The following is a 25,937-nucleotide window of genomic DNA, read 5'->3' as shown; positions in this document are numbered from 1 at the left end:
TAACGGGATTTTTCTTTTTCTTTTTCTCGAAAAGGATTGGGTTAGAGATCTTAAGCAAGAACACGAGCGGAGCGCATTGCGGCTTAAGTAGAAAGCATTATTCCATTTGACGTTTCGCAACGTCATGTTGAATAGGACAAATCTGGATAAATTGTCCTAACTTTATGAGTGGGATAAATTTTATCACTATGCAGATTTTTTTTTTTGTGGGTCCTTATCACTATCCAGATTAAACATTCAAAATAAAAACAGAAGATAAAGAATTGAAAAAAAAAAAAAAAGAGCAAGGATGGTTTTTTGCTCCCCCACTTAGCCGCTGTGTGACCATCGTGCGGCGCTCGCCTGAGGGTTTCCGTTCTTGATGGCACGCTAGGTCTGGGCAGATCTAATCACTGCTGAATTGCCGACCCCTGCCGTGGCCACCTTACTTCCGCGACCACCTGACGATGGTCGCACCTCGCGACGATAGCATTTGCATATTGTCAATGCTCCCGGGCTATTGCCGCAAGCCAACATTTCCTTGCAACCATCCCTGCAATGGTCGCCATGGTCTGGTGACCCCGGCTAGGGACGTCACCATCAGAAACAGCAATCACTATAGCAGCGGTCTTCTAGGTAGAATACGATTATTTCTGTTTGCTTTTCATATTATTAAATTTTATTTAATATTTGTTCGAGGAAAAATTTTAAATAAAGGCCTAAAGCGGCATCATTTTATCAAACAAGCGTATGAAGTTAGTATTATATCAAATGAGGGTCTAAAGTACTCATTTTATTTCAAAAAACGGCTCGACTAAGGGCATCTTCGTCATTTGATTATTTGTTTATTTATTCTTTTCTTTTCTTTTCTTTGTTTTTTTACTTGGTTTCGGCCAGCCGGCCAAGCCACCGGTGAGGGTTGGATGGCCTCTCTTGGAGCCATCGAGGCGAGGCTACCCTCGAAGGCCGAGAGGGGCCGCCTCTCCCTCATCCAGATTTGACGGACCATAAGTGATCTTGCGATATAATAAATTATCATCTTCCTTTCTTATGTGAATTTTGAACAATCTTTAAGTTAACATGGGTTTTTAGGCACAATACCAAAAAAAAAGAAAGAAAAACTATTAACTTTAACGTATGTCCTAATGATATCGAAACTTTTTTTTTATCTCATAAAAAACCCTCAACTTTTACTTTTGTCATAATTCTACTTGCCTAATACCCAAAAAATTTCATTTTTAGCATATGTCCTAATTATATCCAAAGCTTTTTTTTTTTGTCTCATAAAAATCCCTTAATTTTTACTTTTGTCCAATTCTATCACCATTAACCTTCTGTCCATGATCAACCATTAGTTAATCCTACGTGGCATCTATATGTCATTAATGAATTACACCTCTGCAAAGTTGACATGAAAAAACTTCCAATTTCTTTTATATTGTTTGCTTCTCCTACACATTATCGAGAGATATAGAGCCATTCAAAATGACACGTTTTGGATTCTTCTTGGCAACTAGACATAGAGATCCGATTATTTTGACGAACAATATCAAATCTTGTCGTTCTGGAAACCCGCTGTTTCCGAATTTCGAATATTCATTAGTAAGTTTGGCAAGAAAAGCCACGTAGAATTAGTTAACGGTGATTATGAATGGAAGATTGATGGTAATAGAATTGTGACAAAAGTAAAAGTTAGGGATTTTTACAAGACAAAAAGGAGTTTTGGATAAAATTGGGATAAATGCTAAAGTTGAGGTTTTTTCGATATTAAGTTGATAGAATTGAGACAAAAAGTAAGAGCTGGGGATGGATTTGGGATAAAAGTAAAAGTCGATAGCTTTTTAGTGGACAAATTTTTTTTAGATATAATTGGGATAAATAGTAGGGTGGAGGGTTTTTTTAAATATTAGACCGGAATTTTTATTCGTTACGTCGTGACTGGGCCTTGGATTTGTCCACCGATCCGAGTCGTAGTGGTAGATGAACGGTTCAAACATGTCTCGAGGAACGGTTCGTGGTCGCGGCTTATGAACCGGGTCCGGTCCATATTACCCCCATCTTTCCTCCTCCTGCCACGGAGTCGGTGTCACTCCAGGAGTCTTCTTGAGAGAGAGAGAGAGAGAGAAGCAAATATGCTGAGAAAGCTGCTGCTTCGAACGTCCCACGCTCGGCGAGCTCTCTCCAATGTCAACACTGCTTCTTCAGGTTCTCGCCCCCTCAACCAATGTCCTTCTCCGTCTCTCTCTCTGTTGCCTCGCGAGACCGCGCCCTTCTATTCGTCAAACTCGGCTGAAGTCCCTGGCGGTACTTTCGTCAAACACGTGGACGACGACCCGAACGGTTCCACTTCCCAACCTTCTGCCACGATCTCCGTCGACCGCTCGGCTCTCTACAATCCTCCCGGTACTGCGTGGAAAACCGCATTGCTTAAAGCTCACGAATGTGATCTAAGGAGAAGATGTTATTGAATCGCGATGTATGTTCTCGTAAATTTCGTTTTCTGTTTGCTTGTAGAGCATTCCCATGAACCCACCTCAGACTCTGAGCTCGTTAAGCACCTCAAAGGCATCATCAAGGTACGGAAGATATTCCCAGTTCTTGGTTTAGCTTGATATCTCGGTGTACTTCATGTGGAATGCGTTGTGTTTGTGAAAATGTCCCTATCGTGCCTGTGAATGTAACATTTCGTAAGTGCTAAGGTAAGATGCGGCTTATGGGGCTTCAGGGATCTTTTCAGTGGTTCTGTTGGTTTGAGCTTGATATGTTTTGATGTTATCGGCTGTTATTTCAGCAAAAGGATCAAATTTTGGCATTGTATTGCTCGGGTGCTACATTGTTACTTTTCAGTAGGAGTCGATAGTGTGTAGTATGGAACGCTTTCACCAGCGGAAGGCCTTTTGGTTGCCAATGATAAAGCTGAAACTTAAGTCGCATTTATCTTTTCAAGGAAGAATTCACACAGCACTCCATGATTAAGTTGATGTAACCTTAGAGTGTTTGTTAATCTGCTTCTAAATCTACAGAGCTATTTGAAAGGCTATAGCTTTCTATGCGTACGACACTCATTTTGGCCTGATGGAAGCCTCCTGTCCTTGCGTACCATCTGAACAATGAGACCAATTGATTTCCAGTCGTTTACAGGCATCCTCTCTCATTTGGTGTGCTTAATTGAGCAATGCTGACACTTGCAATTTGATGTTAGCAATTGGTTTCTTTCTCAGTTTCGCGGTGGGCCAATTTCAGTTGCTGAGTACATGGAGGAAGTTCTGACTAACCCAAAAGCTGGATTCTACATCAACCATGATGTTTTTGGTACAGAAGGTGACTTTATAACCTCTCCTGAAGTAAGTCAGATGTTTGGTGAGGTAAGCTTGGTAGCATAGTCATGCTATACCGCAGCTTATATTTGAGTCATATTGAAGTTTTTGGGTGCTGAAAATTAAACTTATTGGGTCCTTTAGTAATCTATCTTCAGTGGGTTTCTTCAGTATATGGTCAACTGCTTTTGCATTGCTAACATATATTGGTTAAATTTAGATGATTGGCGTTTGGACCATGTGCATGTGGGAGCAGATGGGACAACCAAGGAGAGTCAACCTTGTTGAGTTAGGTCCAGGACGAGGAACTCTCATGGCCGACCTTCTTCGTGTATGTCCAATGCTCTATTGCGAAGGATTGTTTTGCTTGAGAGAAGTTATGGGAAATTTATGCTCCGCTTTCATTAGTTCTGAAACTGTGATAAGGAAGATTTTGTTGATATTTGCTGCATCATCCATTTTCCATATTATATGACTGTCAACTGATGATGTAGTGTAGCTTTGTTTGTAGGGTACATCAAAGTTCAAACAGTTCACAGAGGCGCTTCATATACACATGGTGGAGTGCAGTCCCACATTGAGGAAACTCCAGCATAGCAACTTGAAGTGTATCGAGGAGGAAAATGTCTCACAATATGTTGGACACAGAACTATTAGCACTTTGGCAGAGACCCCGGTAACGTGGCATGCTGCATTGGAGCAGGTTCCATCAGGATGTAAGCACTTATCTTTGCTTCATTATGCTTTCTTAGGAATGAAAAGAAATTATATGAAAATTACATTGTTAAGCATACAATAATACCTAGGCTCAGATTTCCCTTCTTTAGATGCACAAGACATACATCAGTAGAGCTGTATTTTGATTGTACATACATATACCAATAGTATATTTCCAATTAGTGGGCAGTACAACTTTTTATGCTAAAGAGCCATCTACTGAATTATCAGTGTTTAATTTGGTTTTTGTCAACAATGAGCAGTTACTGTTTTCTGTTTCTCATGCTATTGACATAATCTGATGAGGTCTGAAAATTTGTATAGGCAGTGAAATAGAATTCCCTTTTTAACCGCACCAGTTGTGGTGATCACTGCATGCTTTTGGCATTCGATAAGACAAAAATAATTGTATGTGATGTCATTGCCAATTGTAGTGAAGTGATGCTGTTATTTATGTATCTGGTGTTAATGCTCAAGGTCATTCTGCACTAAATATATATTTACTTTGTTTTCAAGTGATGTTAACCTTATGGAATTCGGATTCTTTTAGATGGGATGATATTAACTCTTTTTTTTTTTTTGAAACTGAGCATCTCGTTGGGTGCGTTACATCTGTTTCTTTTTGTTCCAGTGCCAACAATCATCATTGCACACGAGTTCTATGATGCTTTACCAATACACCAGTTTCAGGTTGGTTTTTCTTTGGCCTTAGTTTCAGCTGGTTAGTTCAGAGTGCTGTGATGTTATCTTTTGATGTTGCTTCTAAGAAATTTGATCTGCTAGATGCTTGTACATATTGCTCTCCGCTTGAGATTCAAATCTAGGGCAGTCTCCTAATTGCTTAATAGAACTTGACCTGCTAATGTGCTGGCTTCACTCGAAGTGCGAAGGGTTATTGATCTCATAATACTTTTTTTGCTTCAACGATCTCTATACAAACATTTTTGCATGTTTAGATCCTCCTGTATGTGCCTGTCTTCTATTTCTCTTGCTATCTCATTTTTTGTTAAAATCTCTTTTCTCATTGGAGTATTTCCATTTGCTTATTGCACAGATCTAGAAAAAACCCTTAACTACCAGCTTGTAAGTAATATAGGTGGGATCGACACATTATACCTTAAGTCCCAAAGTTTTGTACTATTCTAGAAATGATAGTGGAGTATTTAAGGCAGCTGTGGAGCTAGCACGCATGTCAATACAATGTGTATGCGATCCTGTTAGAACTTTAATTCTGTTATTAATTTTTCACTGGGACAACAATACTAGTGATCTTTCTGTGTAGTTGAATCAGGTGTAAATTCCTCCTGAAAAAGCAATATTTTCTTTATGAGAAAATGTGTTCCTTAGAGAATGTCCTCGTTCTAGTAGATTGGTGTCCTATAATATCTCATAACCTGGTCTTGCCATGTTTCAACAGAGGGCCTCTCGTGGCTGGTGTGAGAAAATGGTGGATATTGAGGAAGATTCATCGTAAGGACTTGTATCTTTATTGGGCGATTTGTTTACGGATCATCTTGTATTTCTTGATGATGGAAGGATTTAACGGCCTTTTACCTGTTAGGTTCCGCTTTGTTCTCTCTCCACAGCCCACTCCTGCAAATCTGTATCTGATGAAACGTTTCCAGTGGGCTACAGATGAAGAGATTGAAAAGCTTAACCATATCGAGATTTGCCCCACAGCCATGGACTTGACACAGACAATTGCTAAGAGAATAAGTTCTGATGGAGGCGGGGCTCTTATAATTGATTATGGTCTGGATGGAGTAATCTCGGATAGTCTGCAGGTCTGCATCTGACTAATATACTTTTATCAAGCTTTTCATTTACTGCACATTATAGCCTCTCCTTAAAAATAGCTATCATAGTGTGTCGTTCCCGGTCAAAATCTTTTCTGTCCTCATTTGTAAGACTTGCTATGATGCTCTCGTGAACGCTCGTGGATGTAACTGCACGCTTAAGCTTGCTCTGCGTCCCGTGCATAATCGAGGACCGCTTTAACCTGTAAATAGTTTGTGCATAATTCACTGTTCTATTCGCTACTCGTGCCTTGTGCCATCTGACTAGATGCCTGTACATTGAGGTGGGACTTTTGTCAGGGTATGGAATCGTGTGAAACTTGAATCCACATTGCTAGGACTCCAATGTATCGACATACTAAACCTTGATATACTGTCTCTCTCTCTCTCTCTCTCTCTCATATTAGGACTGTATTTTGAGCAGGCAATTCGGAAACACAAGTTTGTCGATATACTGGATGATCCTGGCTCAGCTGACCTCAGTGCGTATGTGGATTTTGCTGCCATCAAGCACTCCGCTGAGGAAGAATCAGGTGCCCAACACTACCATACTTGTTGCCGGTGCGCTAAATTTAAGATACATAATATGGTGGTATAACCGTTAGTTGTAGTCGTGGCTGCTTTTGCATGCAAGAGTATGATCAACTGTACTTCCAGTTTTTTCTCATTTCATATACATCTGACGTTACCACAGAAGATGTTTCGGTTCATGGTCCGATCACGCAGTCTCAGTTTCTTGGTGCTCTTGGGATAAACTTTAGAGTCGAAGCATTGCTACAGAACTGTACCGATGAACAAGCAGAGTCTTTAAGGGCCGGGTACTGGCAACTGGTGGGCGAAGGAGAGGCACCGTTCTGGGAAGGGCCTGATGAACAGGTTCCTATAGGGATGGGCACTCGGTACTTGGTGATGGCTATTGTGAACAAGAAACGAGGAGTTCCTGTCCCATTTTCTTAATTTCTAGACTTACCAAGGAATTCACTGGTTCGAGTTAGAAACTGTATCGGTGATTCTAGTCCTGAGACTTTGATCGATTTACCTACCTTGCAATCTTCTCATGGCCGATTATCTCCCTTTGAATTGAGTGCAGCTCTGGTGTAGTTAATAAACGTGGTGTACAGAGAGAGAGAGAGAGAGAGGGAGGGAGGGAACAGCTATAAAATGTTGAAGCTGAACGAATTTTGTATCAAATTCCTAGGTGTCTCTATGTACAAAATCGAAGATGTTCAAATAGGAAAAGAAAGCAAGCACCTACCTGATGGCGGTTGAACTGTAAAAAATGCTCATAACACATTTTAAATATTTTCGTATAGACCTTAAGTCTTGGGTGTGGTGATACTATCCGGAAACAAAAGCGAGTGGCGCTGTTCGTTATCTGTCACCACCATTAGCGAAATAGCCTTGAGGAATCGTCGGTGGAGGGAAATCTTCTGGTGGCATTGCAAATGGGCGGAGCATCCTCTCCATCTTCTCCAGTGTCAAGCTCGATCTGGCCTCTTGCAGCCGTTCAGGGCCCATGATCGGCAGAATGTGCTCTTGATGCAGTGAAGGAGTCTCACAGCGACTTTTCTGTGGACATCAGATGGAACACACGCTTAACGAATAGGCAGAGATGCACACGATCATTTCCTAAGATGTGAAACCATGAAAATCATTCCAGATAGTTCGTAAAGATACTATGGTCATCAACATATCAAATCGGGTCATGCAAGGGTTAGCTCCAGGACAGTCAACTTGACCCTCGCAACATAGTGGAAATGATGTCAGACTGGTGTATAGGCAAACAAAGCTAGCAAAACCGATAATTTGGTTCTCCATTGTGCACGCGTCCGGTACAAAAATCATGACTCTTCCTTTTTGAAAGTCCCAGTTTCTCTTGTTAGGAACACATACCTCCAGAGGGGATCGATCTGCACCACGGCTGAATGTTAACTCTATACGGAATCTATTAGGGTCATCTAGGTCCACCTGCATTAAAACTTGCATCAGCACTGTAATCTCTTGTTTTTCTTTTGCTTTTCTCCAAGGGTTGATTTACAGCATGGAGAAGGTAAACAGAACTACAATGCGATATTTGAGAGGAAACGGTGCAACGAAACACAAACCTCTATATTTTCAAACATTCTCAGCACAATATAACTCATGTAATCAAGCTCCTTCGTCCTACACAGCCGTTGTAGTGCATTATTAGATAGAAGACTTTCCTCTCCTTCAAGCAATTCATCCAGATTACAGTAGCGGAGAACGTTCATCATGGAGTGAATATGTGATTCCTGTCATTAAAAAACACGTGTTTAAGTGGGGGACTTTGCACATTTAATGAGGAGCAAAGATGGACTGAAGGGAAACAGCATATTCAAAACCACCCCTGAAAGATGCCGGCTTTGACAATAGCAATTACTCGTATTGTTTATGACAATAAAAGGTAATCTTTCACCACTTTTGCTGGTGCAGAATTATTAGACAAGTGTATGGCAAGGTAAACATTTATCATACAGTGATAATATGCACATATATCAGGTTCAGACAGGTCAGTTTTAAAGAAGAAAAATGAAGTTCTTGAAGAAATTTGATTAATGCAAACTTTGAAGTTCTTGATTCGTCTGAGTAAACAGTAATCTCTTTGAGAATGGAGAGATTCTTGGTTGTGGGGACTGGAAGCCTAATGGAAAGACCTGATCAAACTGGAAACTCATAGGGAGTCATTTGAACTCACCGATGTGAAATAAAGGCGAGTTCGGACATGGCGATCAGGTGTCTTGACATTTGCATACCTCATAGATAATGGAGTGAAAACGTCAGAAATCCAACAAGATTTAGTGAAGGACATTCATTTCATAATCTCAAGTACTTACTTCGGGTCCAACCGGTATTGTGTCTCCTTCTCATCGTCATCTTCCTGATCAATTGACTTATCGCTCGTGTTGCTTGATCTTCTCCCATCTTCGTTCTTCCTAGGATGCTTCAAGTGATAATCTTTATCTTCCCATTCACTGCTGTTTGATTTTGAATCTTGGTCCTGGTTATTTTTCAGTTCAGCGACACTGATTGCCTCCTCCCGTGTGTTCCTCAGATCGATCAAAATTTTACCCAACAAGCGGCGAGCAATCTTATCTCAAACCAATTCAGTTTTTGACGAAATCCAACAGCCATGACCCATAAGAAAGAAGAAGAGAACATGAGGGACAAGAATGTAAGGGAAAATGCATATTTCCATATAGTTACATTGCCGTACAAAAAACTAGCATGGACAGAGGATTTCAGAAGCAGAACATATAATCATCTGTTTGATGGGATTACGTTGACATTATGTATTGCGCAGTAACGACACACACACTATACATATATTGTTGGACCGTTTCCTAATAACTTAAACATTTGGGTTGGATTTTCTAATATGATACCCGAGGTTCATTTCCAGTGTGCAAATCCTGGTTTGTCAATTCCATGTGTCGGGTTTTTAGTCTGTTTTACATGTGAGAATGGGTGTTAAAGTATCCCACATTACTTATCTATGGGTTTCAGTGAGCTTTATATACATGTAGTCTCGTTCCTATCTTAGCTTAATCTTTTGTCAGAAAAGGTTTGTCTAAAATGTTGATCAACCAGACATCCAATGAGCCATTACATTAAAGTAGTAGTTCTATTTGGAAGAAGACCGATATGAATGCTGTGCATTCCAGATAAAGATGCCAAGATGATTAGGCTTGCAAGTACACAGTACGTTCTTTGATAATTCTTCTGCCCAATGTTGCTATAAAAATATTCCAAGCTCGGTCGAAATATCCATCCATCTCCCAATCATGATGAATAATTTACCTTTGAGCCGATCTTCAATTTCTGTTTTGGATTAATACCATATTCATTCGGAATCACACCATCTGCAAGTAACTGCATTGAAAAAATGAGAATAGTGAATTATGCTAAAGTTAAGCTTAGAGACAGTACCCCAGAGAAATGCCAGAGATGAAGCCAAAATCCTTAAAGAGTTTTAAATTTAGAAAGCTATGAAGTAAATTTTCTCGAATACAGATAGAAACAGTAGAAATACTACTTAAAAAAAAAGGCACATGCATTTGCATCAGGAGTATGGGGTCTGGTGTCACTTCTGTCAACATCAACATCAACATCAACATCAACATCACCTTTATCCCAAACTAGTTGGGGTCGGCGGTCAATGAACCCAAAAATAAATAAAATAAAAGCAAGACATCTGGTGCCACTTCTCTGGTACAACAAAAAAGAAAAGGAAATGCTGACTTCTAATTCATATATTATGTAGGAAAGATTCTGGTTGTACCTGAGCAACTTTGAAGAGCTCGTCTAACCCTTCAAGATTCAGATGGGCATTGTGTAAGAGGTCATACCTACACAAGGAGAAATAAAGGGTACATAGAATGAAATATTCAGAGACAGAAGAAAGCTGTAAAGAAAGGACGGACAAAGGAGGAAATAGGCATAAACTAGAAAGTTCAACTTAGTGTACTTTTAGTATATCAGATCCTTAAGGAGCTTAATGTGTACATCACATTGGCAAGCAAATTTTCCTTCTACTTCAGTAGTCTCATAATGCTGCCACACTATATGCTGTCTAACACGAGATGAGTGATTATTGAGATAGAAGTGTTCGAAGTCCTGTGACATCGTGATGCAACAAGCAGCATGAACAAACCTTCCATAACAAAATTGAGTAATGGGCCTTTTTTTTTTTTTTCAAAACAACACTCACACAATCCAATCTGCTATCACAGAGAGTGGACAAATAAGGAGGTAACTTAAAAAAGATATGATACATTGACTGACAAAGGACATTGTATATAATCTAGGTTAGGTCTATTATGCAGAACTGTGGGGAAACATTTCGCAGGGCAAGTAACTAAAGAAAATGCAGCTAGGAAGTCATCATTGTTGACACAGACTATTAATGGTTTTTTCTCACTTATACACGTGCAAAGGAGTGATGTACTTCAGCAAACTCGTCTCTTGGACCTGCAAGTTGTTAAGATCATCTCCTAAACGTAACGATCTTGCCAAAAAGTTATTTCGTTCTTAATGCTAAGACAAGAGTTATTGCTGTCATTTCTATGATGTCCTTACGAACATGAACTAGAATAAACGGACAAATGAAAAAGAAAAATCAGCTTAGCCTGTTTATGTAAAATCACTCATTTGCGTCCTCAGTGATGATATATTCTGATGCAAGGCCTTTGAGTTCTCATCTAAAATGAGCTAGAGATGATCCTGTCTTTAGCAAATTACATCTCGATAAGATTTTGGTAGCTTGACATATAAGGTAGGAATTTCCAGTTTCAGGCCATTATTCTCGGGACAAATATGAAAAGTTCAATGTCATTTGATATTAAAGTAGAAAAGAAAGTTTATTTGTTGGAAGCCTAGTTCAATATATATCCAGACCATATGACAGACCACTTGCTGAAATTTTTTATCAAGCAGCAGCTCAGAAAACAATATCTAATCAATAAGAAAGCATAAAATGCATACAGACAGACATGTGCACATACAATCTATACATAGGCAGGAGCCTACTCATGTATCTGCATGTATTAAAGGTTAAAACTATCTGATTCTATATGAAGCAAAATGAAATCATTGTAATTTTTAGTATAAACTTATAAATACGGATGGAAAAATTTGAGCATTCTGAATAACAATAGCCACGTCAGCCCACTGTAGAGCCTCAAACAACCATTCATCACTCTCCACATATATATACAGTACAGTCTACTGCTCACCTATAGATGAACCAGATATCGAGAAAGTTCGCTTTCATATATGTCATCTATCTGACCCCAAAAAAAAAAAAATTCTATGTCATCTAGAATGGGCCAAAACTTGGAAGACTAATAGGTGAAGGGAAACATTTCCCAAGGATTTATCACTTGCACTTGCATAAATTAAATATGTCGTACAAGCATGAAACAATTCTCCAAACTTCCTAGGAACATGGGGTACTCAAGTTACTTACTTGCATGAATCATATACATCTGGAATCTGTGTTATATCAAACCGCCTGCCAACAATTCCACGATGTCAGCCAGAGTGCCAGTGCCATATATACATTTTCTTAATCTCAGAATCATATTTCTCCATGTCAAATTAAGTCATACCATCATAATATTGGTGGTAGAGAAAGATTTGAAATCTTTCTCTACCACCAATTGGACAAAATCAGATTGCAAAGAAAGTAGAATAATTCATAGAATCAACACATTTATACCCTTCAGTCAAGGAATTAAACAAGAACCAAATAGCGGTAAATCGAAGTATCCAGAGCTTTTTTTTTTTTTCGATTGAAACAAGTATCCAGAGCTTAAAAAGCTACATTGAGCAGAAGAGGCAACAACTCACTCCTTGCGTTCATTATAGAGATCTCTTTCGAGTTTTCTCCAACGAGCAAACATCAAAAGAAATCCCTCACTGCCACAGGGCAATCCAGCAGCTATGCGATCAACGTCAAAAGTGGTCTTCCCAAGAGCTTTTGCTTGATCGTAGGAAGGATTAACATCATCTCCACTTATATCCATAAGTTTCTCATCTTCATCCTTTGCAAGTAGTTTCACTTGCTCTGTCACCTTCTTAGTCAGTTCAACCTACTCATGAAGTACTAAAATTATGAGAACATTTCATCATTTCCAAATTACATGTTGCACAACAGAAAGAAAATTCGATTCACATAGATATACTTTTAACTCTTGAGTAAGCACGAACCTTTTGTACTACTGGACATATGTCAACGAGCAGGACAAAAGCATAATCACAAGTGAATTTGCACATATCATGATACGACCATTTTTTTCCCAACTTCTCTAGTTTATTTAACAGTTCAGTGAAAGCAGCAAATGATTGCTGACTTGAAAGTTATTTCACACCTAAGATGCATAATAAAACAAACTTCAGACTGGGCTGAAGACATGATTTCCTGTGTAAAGATTCTTGAGATTTTTATAAATGCTGGATCACTAGCATGACAATCACATTCAAGAATGAAAGCAAATTTGTTTTAGCTTTGTAGTGAGAAGCTCTATTACCAATCTCGGTAGAAGCTCATAAGCACTAGAAGGCAGTCCCACTCCATCAGCCATCCATGGCAACTCTGAGGAGCCATTACAATGACCTGCCTTTGCACCAGAAGTAATAATCTCATTCAACCTAGCCTGAAGTGGGAGGAAAATAAAATAAATAAAGAGATGATTAGTGTACCATTTCCAGACACTACTAGATATATAACTACCCAGCCATTATGAATAATATGTAAGAAATTAAATTTGAGAAAAGTTTGAGATATAGAGCATTAAATGAACAGTTAGCAGTCCCAAGCAAATTGAACCTTGGCTTCGTCCATTTCAACACTGGCATTTTCAAGTCCATCCAGCATAGAAGAGTCCTTACTAACCAGCGAAACCTAGAGAGATCATCAAAAATGAGTTTTGGTTCTACAACCTAGAAATTGAATCTTGGAAACATGATCCACTAACCAGAATAGGAGTCAACTGCCCTTCCAAGTCAAGAAGGCCCTTCGCAAATGCAGCTGCAGACATCTGCAACAGTTCTCAGATATATTGAAGCCGAACACGCTAAACTACCATATTCAACTCTTGAAATTATTGGAGGGAACTATCTTTATATAAAATTGTGCAACAAGTAAAAGACCAATTTGGTTGCTTGGAATTAGCAAGTCTGTACCTGCACTCGACCCTCATCGGAGCTGTAAATCTTGAGATCATGCCGATATGTACTATGAAGGCGTAGTAGCCCAGTACCTTCACCTAAAATTGAAGAAGAACATCAAGATCAACAATAATGCACAATGATTGTCCTCAAAGTCAAAAGACATATTGCAAACTGTTGCTTTACTTCCAGGACATCAAGTTAGCTAGTTGAGATGAAAAATACAATAGTTCCCTAAAGGTTAGGTTCTCCAATCAGCAACTTCTTCTAGTACTTTCCTGACCCTCAGCTTTATTGCAAAGAGTTCACAATCAGGACCGATCCTTTCTTAATTGTCCTAGACTTGCACATTGCATAAGTTTCTCAGTGCTACAATAGAAACTGCATCGACTAGACGAAAGCAAGGTTCCCACGGGCACAGTGGACAGATCTTAATAATTCCACATTTTGCAGGTAGAGTTACAATACATTTTCCAATTTGCCTTCAATTACACCTAGATTTGATTCACTCATGACCACTATTAGTCAGTTGTCCAAAGATACAGCTATGAGGAAGCATGCCATGGTTTTTTCTGAAGATTTAATCGGTCAGTCTTGCCAGGGGTTTGCTTCTATAGAGCCTATCGGCAATAACAAACACATTCTTAAAGAGAGCATTGTCTGAGCAGGTGTATGGTATAGTTGTATCTTGCAATTATACCAAGTGACATGCTTTCAGGAACAGAAATTTGTGAAAGCCAAATTAGTAAGCGCTCATTCATATCATCTCGTTATTTTCTTTGGGCCAAAATTTGTATGCTCTTGTCACAAGACCAGAAATCAAAACCAGCACTTTATGAATAAATATTTGAAAGTTTATAAAGTCCAGCAGTTTCTCTATTGCCAACGAGAACTGTGAAGGCAGGACAAGCTAATTTTTCCAAAGATGGACTGTTTACTAAATTAGTTAACCTGGATACATATTGTTCCTGAAGTATCTACCAAGTTCTTCAGCCTGTGGAAAAGGAGACGCAAGGTTATTCTTCATAATTAACAGATCATCTTAAAGAAAAAATCTTGCATAAAAAATGAGTAGCATCTTGCAATTGAGGAAAAAAAAAAATTCTATGTGAGACATACTTGGATAAGAGATAACAGGATGATGGGAAGTATGGAGAATTCGATTAGTGGTTGCTACCTGCTTTCTGCCAGCATGAGTAAGAACACCTCCATATTTAAGAACCATAAGAGCTTCAACAGGCCGTTCTTCTTCCTCCTCATGATTAATTTTTGCAACTTTGATCCACTTCAAGGGCTTTAACTGAACCTTCCTGTAAATACCAGAGAAATGACCTCCCTGCAACAGAATCAATCAGCAAAGAATCAAATACGCTTGTGTACCCAGTCAAACTCGTGCAGACATTCTCAGTTTATCATGATTTTCGAGAAAGCACAGACGTGTACATTAGTAATTAGTACACCATTATCAACCACAAGGGATGACAATCATTCAAGCCAGAAATGACTATCATTTAAGCCCGAATACATCCAGCTCTTTTAATTAATCTTAACCAGAGAGAATGCACGTGCACAACTCCACATGCTGGATATATGATAGTACACCAAGTTATCACCCAAATCAACCAAAGTTTGTCTATGCAAATATTCTTAGAAAAGATGCACGGATGATGAACCATGCAATACCAAAGTGGAGCTTTATAAATGACCAAATTGGAAATTGGAAGAAGAAACAAGAGCTCCATGGTTAAATAAGGAAGACATTGTCAGTAAGAACATCGAAATCACAAAAACTATTGTAGCTTGCAATTCTTCAAACCACGACTTAGAAAGGCAAAATAAAAAGGTGCAAAATCCTTGTGCTGCATGCCTGTGCGGGTTATAGAATCACAATCTAAAAATAATCTGCACAACCTCCTCCAACACTGCTTTAACTTGACGTAGTTTTTCAGCATGCTCCATGTCTTCTGCCTCACTATCACTTCCACGTCCAGGTCTGAAAGTCGTAGACATATTTGTAAGTCTCCATCGCAACATATTTGTAAAGCTATTAGGTAAAAGGAGACGGCATGCATATAAGATCCAGACAAACACTGTGGACAAGCGGGTTGCATATACTTTCAATGCCCCATCACTTGCAAACCAGACTAATTACCAGCATGAAATTGGCAAGCAGTACATGAGATAGACAAGAACCACATCATTTACATAAAAAGTAGATCGACAAGAACCACTCGAGAACAAAATATTAGATGGAGCATGCATTACTGAGACTTGGTTCTAATACTAAATTAAAAGGTCGAATAAAAAAGCTTAAACTATTAGGTGGAGGGATTAGCCAAGTTGGGGTCATAAGATACTCCCCCACATTTTAGAGGGCATAAAAGGTAATGCAAGGCGTCCCTCTCTCGTCTAATCGGCACCTTCCCTGGACATTTCTCTTTGATTTGTGATCCAAGAACATGATGGACATGCTTTATACCATGATTTAGTTATCCAATAATGAAGTCACTTAGAAGGGGCATTACCATGGTCATCATAAAGGAAGCATACTTGGTTTGCGGCAAATTAGAAGATTCAGGTGATACAAGTCTTTATGAAGGCCTAACCTATCAAAATATGCCTTTTTAGCTTCATTACTATATGATTTTAACCTATATGTTGGTTATTTCTCAAGTCAAATTAACTCAAACTAGTCGATGTCATAAGTGGCACAAGTCTTCCTTTTTTGCCCCAGAGAATATCCAAGCAAATCAAAGAAAGACTGCAAAGACTGGCTCATAAAATAAAACTATAGACCAGTGTTGTGGACACCCCCAACACAATCAAATGGAAGAAAATGAGAAACTCGGCAAAACACATACAGATATAGCAAAGAAAAACTGGATGAGAACAGGAGCTCAATATGGATCATGCCACATTGAGTATTAATTGCGATCAAGGCCATTAAACACAAATAGAACCTCTTAAGCATGAAAGTACGCAAACTGACTGTTGGTGCTATGTATGAGTGGCACTAAATTTCTCTGTACAATGTACTTTGCCAAATCCGATTGACAAATTTAACAATTAATACAGTAAATCTTGCTTATGGACAGAAGCCACCAGCCCTTATGATTGAAAATGTACCGGTTACGCGGAACTAGTGCTCTGGTAGCATCCAACAAATCTTGCAGTTGGACAGCACTTTTGAGCTTTGTCTGCAAAAGAACCATCAATTAACAAACAGCAATCAATAGTGGAAAATAAGAGCATTGTGCACCAGCATAACCACACCTCACATCTAGGCCTCCCCCCATTGTATTTTAACATCAGGTTCAGCAGCTTCTCCTCGGTAACCTTTAATTTAACCTTTTGCTTGGGAGTTCTGTCACCACTGTCCAAAAATATCCATTTAAACACAAATATGAGGAGAATGAACAAACACTGCCACCATCCCTTCATGAACTTTCGCAAATATAGATCTTACTGTCGTATAACAGCAATCACACAGCGCAGCTCCTCAGACTGCCCAAAGGTATCGATTATCCCACTTCCCGCCCGTGTTAATCCCTCAGATGGCGGAACTGCCTCATGACTTTTCCAAGGTAAAATTGGTGGAATTGTTGAAGAAATATGTGGAGCCTTTGCCTCTAAGAACATCTTCCTCAATAAACAAGCAGCATCATCATAGTATCTGTTTCAGCAAAGGTTGATATACTGCTTAGATATATGTCAAAAGTGTGTAGATATGTCCCCATGAAAATTGCTGACATTAAGTTGTCCATCTTTGATAGAAATAGATATTTCCCGAAATATTTCTAATTGGGGGGAAGAAATGACACAAGTAACATTTGCACTGCCTGGTGAATGTCATCATCATATTACAAAGTCAAAAAAATAAAAATTAGAGTTACTAGTTAGCCACAGATTATAATAGATCATGACAGAACATATAGCAACAGTTGCTGGTGCAACTGGTTCTAATAGCAACCATAGCTGGATCTACCAATTGATAGAACCATGAAATAAAAAGGAATTTAGGAAATGGACCGTACTTATGGGAGTTCTTCACAAAACTCCAACCATTCACATCACATACATATGAACGTCCTTCACAACGCAAGAGGTCAAATCCACAGACCTGAAAAGGATAAAATGTCCCAACAGGCTATTTTAGCTAATGTTTTCCAGATAAACCAAATCCCACACTGGAAGCTCCCTCGTTCCATCAAACGAAGAAGGCGCCGGTTGATTTAATTATACCAACAAATGCATCAATAAACAGCCCTTCACCTAAACAATGCTTATAATGCACACTACTCACACTGTCAGCAGAAAAAAGCGACTCTGAAGAATTGGCCTTAAAAAGTTATTGGAAAAAAATGACAACATTCATTAAGGACAAAGTCAACGAGCTGAAGCTTGAGTTTCGTATAAAAATATGATTTTGACACAGGACCAGCTAGTAGTATAGTTACAAAAGCTGGATATGCAGTCATGTAATTACTTTCAACAAATGACAGGTAAATGAATTCCAGACTTCAGGCTGCCTTTGTAGTCTATGACATAGCACCATATGTGATGAAACACACAACTTAAGTGGCTCCCGCATATATTAGCAAAAGGCAGTTGTTTTACAACAGTTGAAGACATCAAAGCACCGAGATTCAGGAACATACCGATTGGCTAAATGCAATGCAAACTTCTCTTGCTATTTGCTTCTCAGTAGGAGTCAGCAGAACAGGATACCTCACCTGTCAAAAGAACAGTCATCTGCGTAAAATTGTTTTGCTAAATAAATTTGTTAGAAAATCAAACCCAAAAACTTAAACTACTAGGTGAACAGCGACCACATGAAAAAAAAGAGCATTTATGACCCGTTGTCAAGTGATATGGACAATACTTCAACACCCCCTCTCACGTGCAAACTAGATTACGAGCGGCACGTAGAATTTTGATTACGCACATTCACGTGAAATTTTGACCACGCATTTGCAGAGGGGATAGCAATGGCTCTAAAACCATATTAGAAAGTCCAACCCAAAAACTTAAGCCAATAGGTGGAGGGAGACCACGTGAATATAAAGAGCATTTAGGACCCATTGTCGAGCGATGTGGGTGTCGAGCGATGTGGGTCAATACTTCAACAAAAGCGCAGCAAGGACAGTCAACGTGGATGCAAAACATCCATAAGTGAAAATATGCGAGTTTGAGATGACAAATCAAGAATTTTGTCAGTAGTGACCGCACCTCATTCAATCTATCTATAGCAACTGTATTACACTGTTTTGGATTACTCCAACATGTAATGTACAAGTTTGAAAGTTTAGCATGAAGCAGGTGCCCCCACATAACAGGGACATTTACCTTCAGCTCCAATCTAAACCCAGGTAAAAATCCAGTTATACTTTTCCTTCTTTCAATATGATCTATGAAGTGAATAAAGTGAATCCATGCAGTTGACATAATATTGTTAGAAAGTCCAATCCAAAAGCTTAAGCTAATAGGTGGAGAAAGACTACATGAATATAAAGAGCATTTAGGACCCATTGTCAAGCAGTGTGAGACAATACTTCAACACCCCTCTCACGTGCAAGCCGGATTATGAGCGGCACGTGAAATTTTTGACTACGCACATTCACGTGGAATTTTACCACGCACATTCGCAAAATGGTTAGCACTGGCTCTGATACCATAGTAGAAAGTCTAATCCAAAAGCTTAAGCTAATAGGTGGAGGGAGACTACATGAATATAAAGAGCATTTAGGACCCGTTGCCAAGCAATGTGAGACAATACATCAACAAATATCTCCGATGCTTATGCTGGTATACCCCTGGTATATTCCAGAGCATTAAGAACTTGAAGGGGGAAAAAAGTAATACTGGCCGCAAGTGGTTTGCCATATGCGAGGAGATTGCTGCAGCATGACTAATTCCATTTTTAATTGGTTAGTATCTTGGCACCAGTTCAAACTGTGTCTACTGATGCTATAAGGATTCATAGGAACAGTTGAGAGTATAACATGCAGAGAGAGGTGGTTTCAGATAATTTGAGATAATATACTGTAGCACTTACTTCTTTTCCATCAGGATTTCTCATAACAACACCATCCACTACTGGTGACTTTCTTGCCTCAGCATGTGCATACTCAGGGCCAACAGTATATACCTACACAATTATTTTGTATGTATTAATGGTATTATTCAGAAAGGCAGAGCCACAATTTAAATAAAATCCAGATCAACAGACCAGGGTTGTAAGCTTAACTTTATCCCACAGAATGGTACTGTAGCTGTTTACCCCATTTAGTTCTTTCAATGCCGTAATCTTATTATGGTCTCCACTCATATGTCAAGTTCATTATGATCTCTCTAGGCCCCAGAAGGACATCTCCAGACCCTCTCCCTTCCTCCCTAATATCGAGGAATGTGACTTTGAAACTTTTCTAGACAATGTAAACAAACCACATCTAATCAAGGGAATAAACAACAACTCTACCATCTAAAGGAAAATGCAATTTCATAATTTATCCACCTGATTTCGTGAAAAGTTGACAAAGCAAGATACTAACATAGGTAGACAGACTTCGCATCCCGTTCTAAGAATTGTTATCTGAAATAGCAACAATTAAGCATCAAATTAAGACAAAGTAAAACAACCTTGACATCCGTTCCTCCTGTAGGCAAAAATTCCTCGTATATATATGAGCCTCCACGTCTAACCCTTCTGACCTCTGGATGAAACTCACTTGAACGATTGCCCACCTAAGTAAACATACAATTGGTGACATATTTTATCATGGACAAATCAACTGTAGTTTCCCAAAGTTTTCAAGATCATGGACAAGATGGAAACAAAACAATGTTTCACACACCAAAGCAAGTTGTCATCATTACAGATGAGATTAATAAAATGTTAACAGAGGCTAGACTAGTATACACCTGCACATTGTCCTAGCTGCTCCCTTTAAGTACTGGTAAGAGGCTTTCCATTACTGGCCACATAACTGGGTGGACCATTTGGGGCATTTGAAACATACTGATTTAGAACTTGGCTTTCAAGTTAAATTCCAAAACCACAAAATCGTCTGAAGGTTCAAAGAAAGAACAGCTATTTGGTTTTTGAAAAACACGGATGACTTTAATGCATTTGGCAATATGTTTTTGATCTCTCTGTGTGTTTATTTTCTAAGCAACAAGCCGGTTTTCTTTGGCAAGAAAAAACACAGCTTTAGGGAACAGCAAGATTAGATTATTATTTATTTTCATCAAGCTTGTCCCAGAAAATAGAGAAGACCTATGCCAAGAATGATATTCACAGGATATATAGTTCAATCCAGTAAACTCGAATTCGAATAAGATAAGCCAAATTCATTTTAATACAATAAATGTTAGAAAGTCCAACCTAAAAGCTTAATCTGATAAGTTGAGGGAGACCACAGGAATATAAACAGCATTTAGGACCCATTGTCAAGCGATGTGGGATAATGCTTCAATACCCTCCTCTCACGTGCAAGCCGGATTACGAGCGGCACGTGAAATTTTGACTACACACATTCACGTAGAATTTTGACCATGCACATTCACGAAAGAGAGAGCACTAGCTCTGATACCATGTTAGAAAATCCAACCCAAAATTTTAAGTTAATAGGTGGAGGGAGACCACATGAATATAAAGAGCATTTAGGACCCGTTGTCACAATTCGACTTTGTGTTTGGTCTCAGAAAGTTTGAGAACATATCTCAGAGACTAATCCTAAGAAACAAGTAAAAATTTTATTTTGTTATCCGAGCTCTTTTTTGAGGAGTGCTCAAGCCTAACTCTTCCAATAAGACCATGCTCATCTTCTCATAGTCATTGTCAGAGTCACCAGCGAATTCCGTCATCATGAATGCAAAAAATGAGCTAAGCAAAAATGAGCTAAGAATTATATGTACAAATAGTCCTTCAAGAGTTAAAGTACAGAGACTTACCTTCCTAAACAACTCCTTCATACCACCACCAGCTGAACTAGGGTAATATATCATTATACTATGATTATCACCTTCAAAAAAGAGAAAAGGGACCAAAAAACTGGTCATGCAGTGAAAACTCCACTTAGAAGTGCGTAAAGGAAGGAAAATCAGATATTAGAATCGGAAAGAGTTATTTTAAATGGTTCATGAAAGCTGACAAAGTCAGTATAAACTAATAGGAGCAGTCTGCACAGGAATAAAAGTACCCATTATAAAGTAAAGCTTACACCAGTTCTCCAGCATACCTAGAATGTTGCTGCTTGGAGGAGTTAAAAAAAATACTCATACTGAAAGTTCATGTCAAAGTACTTTCATCCAACCAAAGTCTGGCTAAAAATATACCAAATAGATGCAAATTCTATGTGATAAATCAGTTGCCAAAAGGGATTAAGTGACTAAACAAACAATAAAAATCCATATGCCTTTGAGAAGAACCATGAGCACATGCAATATTGCTTGTGACAAATCAGCCAGAGCAAAGTAAAGAAGCTTGGCATAGAAATATGTTCAGCCCTTCTCTTCATTTTGTGCCAGCATACATTTTTTTCCTTAAGTTTAAGAACCACTCCATAAATAGAAACCATGCAGCCATTACATGCCATCTGCTCATTTTCCTCATTGACAAACGGACAAAACCTTTTACCAAAGCATGAAGTGGAATTTCCTCAAGAACTGATAGGTATGACAGTTATCATGATTGACAATCCCGTGAGCCTACATATAATCACAAATGGTGGAAACACCAAATTTCATATTTTCAACAATTCATGTGTAAGTGATTAGGTCTAGGACCTGGAAACACCGTGAGCTATTACAGTTGTCAGGTGTTTTGCCAAACATGTTAGTAGAGCTGCACCACCCCTTTTCGCAGCTGAATTGTTGCAGGAAAATTGTATTAAGCAGCTAGTCATGTTATGGATGTAAATATATCTAATAGCGAGAAGACGACCCAGAAGGATAGAAGCAGCATTGCAGGCAAAAGAACTAACCATCGACAGGCTTTTCCACAAATGGCTTCCAGAAGCGATTGCCATGAACCTCCGCGAAATCCTCTTCTTCAATAAAATAATCCAATCTTTGATTGGGCACTTCCCGATCCACAAGAGCATACCTTGGAACTGGAACTCCAAATTTTTTTAACCGCTGAAATTAACAAACAATTACATTTATCCTTCAAGATAAGAAAATGAAAGCAAGTTTAAGCTCAGAAAACAACTGAATGGTTTAAATAGTTCAAGTTCTCATATAGATGTCCAAATGAAACATTTATGCCCCATCCCATGTATCCACTGAATTGAAGTAAAATGCTTGTCGACAAACCAAAAGCCCATCATAAATCCAAAAGGAAAAAGAGAATGTAGTATTCAACGTGTATACTTATTATATAACCTGACCATGAGCTCAGTTTAGGCCATGATAAGCCCGAAGCCTTGGCGTGATGCAAGAAACCAATTTTGACACATCTTCTCAGTTTTCTTGAGAACGTAATTTATCCATCACAAGGAGACATTGGAGGTGGGGATGAAGTGCGGCACAAACCTCAATATCCCATGAAGCAAGAGTATTTCCATAATTGATACCTTGACGAAATTCACATCATGTCTCTGAATAAGGTAAGTACATACCTCATATACCTCCCTCCGATCATGAAGAAGGTGTTGCTGTTTTAGCTCATTTACCAGAAAAGGCCTGGAGCATAAGGCATTGAAGGAGAAAAAAATTCTCAATCAGTTATTAGGAACAACAAAGCAGCATATGAACCTGCTAAGTATCTATGAATTATTATCCTAATTGCCCATTGCAAAGTATAGGCTAGCAGAAAAAGAAATATAAGGGAAAGAAGCTGTTAGACGGGCAGAAACTGATATGTCAATTTCTTATGGCTAAATTGGAGCCCCCAAATGATGCGTAAAAAATTCCAAAGCATGCGATCACCGTCAACAACACATTCTTAAGAAAAATTGCTTGGTACTAGTTCACTTGCGTCCAAGGTTCACAAAGTGTATGCATCGTAATAACCTTGGACTGTTACCTGAAAATCTCAATTTCAGACTAGATGAGATCCACCACAAAAATCAAAAGGTTAAACCTTTTATCACGACTGCAGCTTTCCGGAAAGATCCAAAGAAAATTCTTGTTTACCTATTAAGTGCATCTGAAACGCTAATCGTCATTTCTTCATTCTTTAAGTTTTCTCTGAGCCAAAACCTGATATGAACCTAGTCTATTAGGTGCACATGATTACCATTCCATAACCTAACCTCACATAAGAAAACAATTCCCTAACAAACAAAGTGAATGAAGTCAGATAAAATTAACGTCTGTGGAAATGGAGAGTCTTACTTCCTTAAAGCAGCATAAGCCTCAGCCTTTTCAAGGGGATACCCAGTTGAATAGAAGGCAATCAAGCAATCACAAATTGGCCAGCTGAAACAGGCATATGTTGAGAAATTAGATAAAGCAGAGACCACATGCATTTAAAATTTCCAGAATTCAACACAAAAATCTACTTCACTACATTTAGTGTGAATCGTGAATAGTGCAGCAGCATGCAAGGGAAATAGCAATAGAATTTACTATCAAGAATACTGCTAGAGACACAATTAACTATGCCTTCACAATAATTTGGTATGGAAGTCAAACTCAAACACGATTCTCCCTTAAAGAACCAACAAAATTAGCTTAATGAAGCAACCATTAGCTAGCAACATATCCAAGTCGCCTTGATAAAGCCCACAACTTCTTAGTTGTTCAATCTCCAAAATAAGAAGATTCACAATGCTGCATATGTTAGATCAAAGTTTAAAAAGGAAGGCCTATATAGTGACAAAACCCATACAAAGAAGCATACTACAGGTGATATTGAGACACAACGCATCAACCGAGCAATGCGTCAAAGATATGCAAATGGAATATGTTAGAAGATATTATGATGCAGCAGAGGTACAACCAACTCATCATTTAAAATACTTTACCTCTCCACCGGATGTTCCAGAATGACCTTGTCTCCAAATTTGACGATCTGGCACAACAGCACAGCACAGTAAAGTATAAACGCATTAAAAGAAGTTGTATATACAAATCTGAATTGATCAATAACATTTCAATCAACCACACCCATTAGGTTGAAGCAACCAATGCCAAAACAACAGCTAAATCACTTTGTCACGCTCTATGATTTAGACAATCAGCATCTTTAAATCCGATGCCATCCTAACATACCATGTGCATCACTCCGATGCTTCACCAACATGTATTCGATGCAAAGTGCTTACCAACCAATCCATGTTTTGCAGAGAATACACATGAAGCCTACTGCCTATTCTCCTACTCTACTATAATGCGGCTCAAGAGTGATAAATTTAGTAATATATCAAAATACAACATCTCTACTCGTTTGATAAGGCGATCACCGTCAAAATTCGACGAAAAGCTTCTAAATTCAACCCTGCCGGATCTTAATGTACCTCGAATTCACCAAACGCCTCGAGCCGCTCCAGTATCTGTACCATCGGCGCTGAGAACACCTGATAATGGATATCCATGAGCGCCAAAACTCGACGTCCACCAATAAAGAAGAAAGAAAAAAAGAAGAAGCGACGAACGACTGCTGCACTTCCTAAACCAGCGACGAGACCGTGCATCTCCGCTTTCAAACCGAAACGCGCAACACAACACGCAAGAAACAAACTCGAAGCCACATTTTTCACCTTCTTCTCCATGACGCAGACTCCAATCCGTATCTTCCCCTCCATCTCGCGCAACAAACTACCTCAGCTCCAGCCTCGGGAACTCGCGGATGGTTCCAAATCTCAACCCGGCCCGGGGCGCCCGTCGATCTCCGCCAGCAAGCAAAACCAAAACAGACGGAGGCCGCGAGCAGCGCCAGCTCTCGGAGAGCCTCAAGCACATGCAGCAAAGTAACGGGAGCCAAGCAAATGCACGTGCGCGGCAGATGAGGCGCGGGAGAGGTTTTCCTCACGCGTCACAGCGGGCAGAGAGAGAGAGAGCGAAGTACTGGAAATCGCCGTACTCGAACTCCAGAGCAGAGCGAGGTGGCGCGAATCGAGCGCCGTGGAGGGAGCAGGAGACGAGAGGGGAGTGAGGAGGAGGACGAGGATGAGGAGCTTTTTAGCAGCCAGTGGAAAAAAATATATATATATTTTTTCGAATCCGGTTATTTATACACACGCCGGTCAAACTCGTTTCCTTCGCAACCACCTCAATTAAATCACAAAATAACTGCCAAAAACAAGAATCCAATAACGTCCATCTCTGCTCCGCTCGGAAACAATAACTGCCAAAAGTAAGAATCCAAATGACCAAAATTTCCATTCATAATCCAAGCACTCGCCTGCAAGGCTCGAAAACAAAGACGACTTTTATCCTTTATTATTATTATTTTTAAATATTTTCCGTGTTGAATTTAAATTTTTACGCTTTT

At 39.1% G+C, this 25,937-nt stretch overlaps 2 protein-coding genes across 5 annotated transcripts; one reads left to right on the top strand and one right to left on the bottom strand.

The window, feature by feature from the left end:
• The first annotated feature begins 2,031 nt into the window (after positions 1–2,031).
• On the top strand, positions 2,032–6,869 carry LOC115741293 (protein arginine methyltransferase NDUFAF7, mitochondrial). 2 transcript variants are annotated; one of them, XM_030675131.2, is made up of 10 exons: positions 2,032–2,382; positions 2,494–2,555; positions 3,201–3,344; positions 3,517–3,627; positions 3,808–4,012; positions 4,645–4,703; positions 5,431–5,483; positions 5,575–5,797; positions 6,234–6,342; positions 6,507–6,869. In XM_030675131.2, the coding sequence occupies exons 1-10, from the start codon at positions 2,112–2,114 to the stop codon at positions 6,764–6,766; spliced, it is 1,497 nt and encodes a 498-aa protein (XP_030530991.1). In that variant the 5' UTR covers positions 2,032–2,111; the 3' UTR covers positions 6,767–6,869. The 2 variants fall into 2 exon arrangements, with proteins under 2 accessions (XP_030530991.1, XP_030530990.1); XM_030675130.2 differs by having other exon boundaries at positions 2,033–2,382; positions 6,504–6,869.
• A 104-nt stretch (positions 6,870–6,973) lies between these two features.
• Positions 6,974–25,603, bottom strand: LOC115741291 (inositol hexakisphosphate and diphosphoinositol-pentakisphosphate kinase VIP2-like). Of its 3 annotated transcripts, XM_030675128.2 has the most exons (30): positions 25,204–25,602; positions 24,961–25,020; positions 24,469–24,515; positions 23,837–23,920; positions 23,119–23,182; positions 22,483–22,636; positions 21,452–21,522; positions 20,138–20,242; positions 19,554–19,646; positions 18,157–18,231; positions 17,533–17,618; positions 16,965–17,171; positions 16,772–16,871; positions 16,625–16,695; positions 15,410–15,491; positions 14,676–14,834; positions 14,450–14,492; positions 13,514–13,596; positions 13,306–13,368; positions 13,158–13,232; positions 12,859–12,984; positions 12,179–12,420; positions 11,796–11,840; positions 10,110–10,176; positions 9,629–9,700; positions 8,665–8,918; positions 8,526–8,583; positions 7,915–8,082; positions 7,703–7,777; positions 6,974–7,378 (listed from the first exon to the last, which is right to left on the bottom strand). In XM_030675128.2, the coding sequence occupies exons 1-30, from the start codon at positions 25,246–25,248 to the stop codon at positions 7,181–7,183; spliced, it is 3,072 nt and encodes a 1,023-aa protein (XP_030530988.2). In that variant the 5' UTR covers positions 25,249–25,602; the 3' UTR covers positions 6,974–7,180. The 3 variants fall into 3 exon arrangements, 2 of the variants coding, with proteins under 2 accessions (XP_030530988.2, XP_048140413.1); XM_048284456.1 differs by lacking the exon at positions 18,157–18,231; XR_007199583.1 differs by lacking the exons at positions 6,974–7,378; positions 8,526–8,583 and having other exon boundaries at positions 7,915–8,018; positions 25,204–25,603.
• Positions 25,604–25,937: the final 334 nt, after the last annotated feature.

The sequence above is a fragment of the Rhodamnia argentea genome, chromosome 8 (assembly GCF_020921035.1).
Source record: "Rhodamnia argentea isolate NSW1041297 chromosome 8, ASM2092103v1, whole genome shotgun sequence".
Taxonomy (NCBI): domain Eukaryota; kingdom Viridiplantae; phylum Streptophyta; class Magnoliopsida; order Myrtales; family Myrtaceae; genus Rhodamnia; species Rhodamnia argentea.
This window is presented reverse-complemented; position numbering and strand designations above follow the sequence as displayed.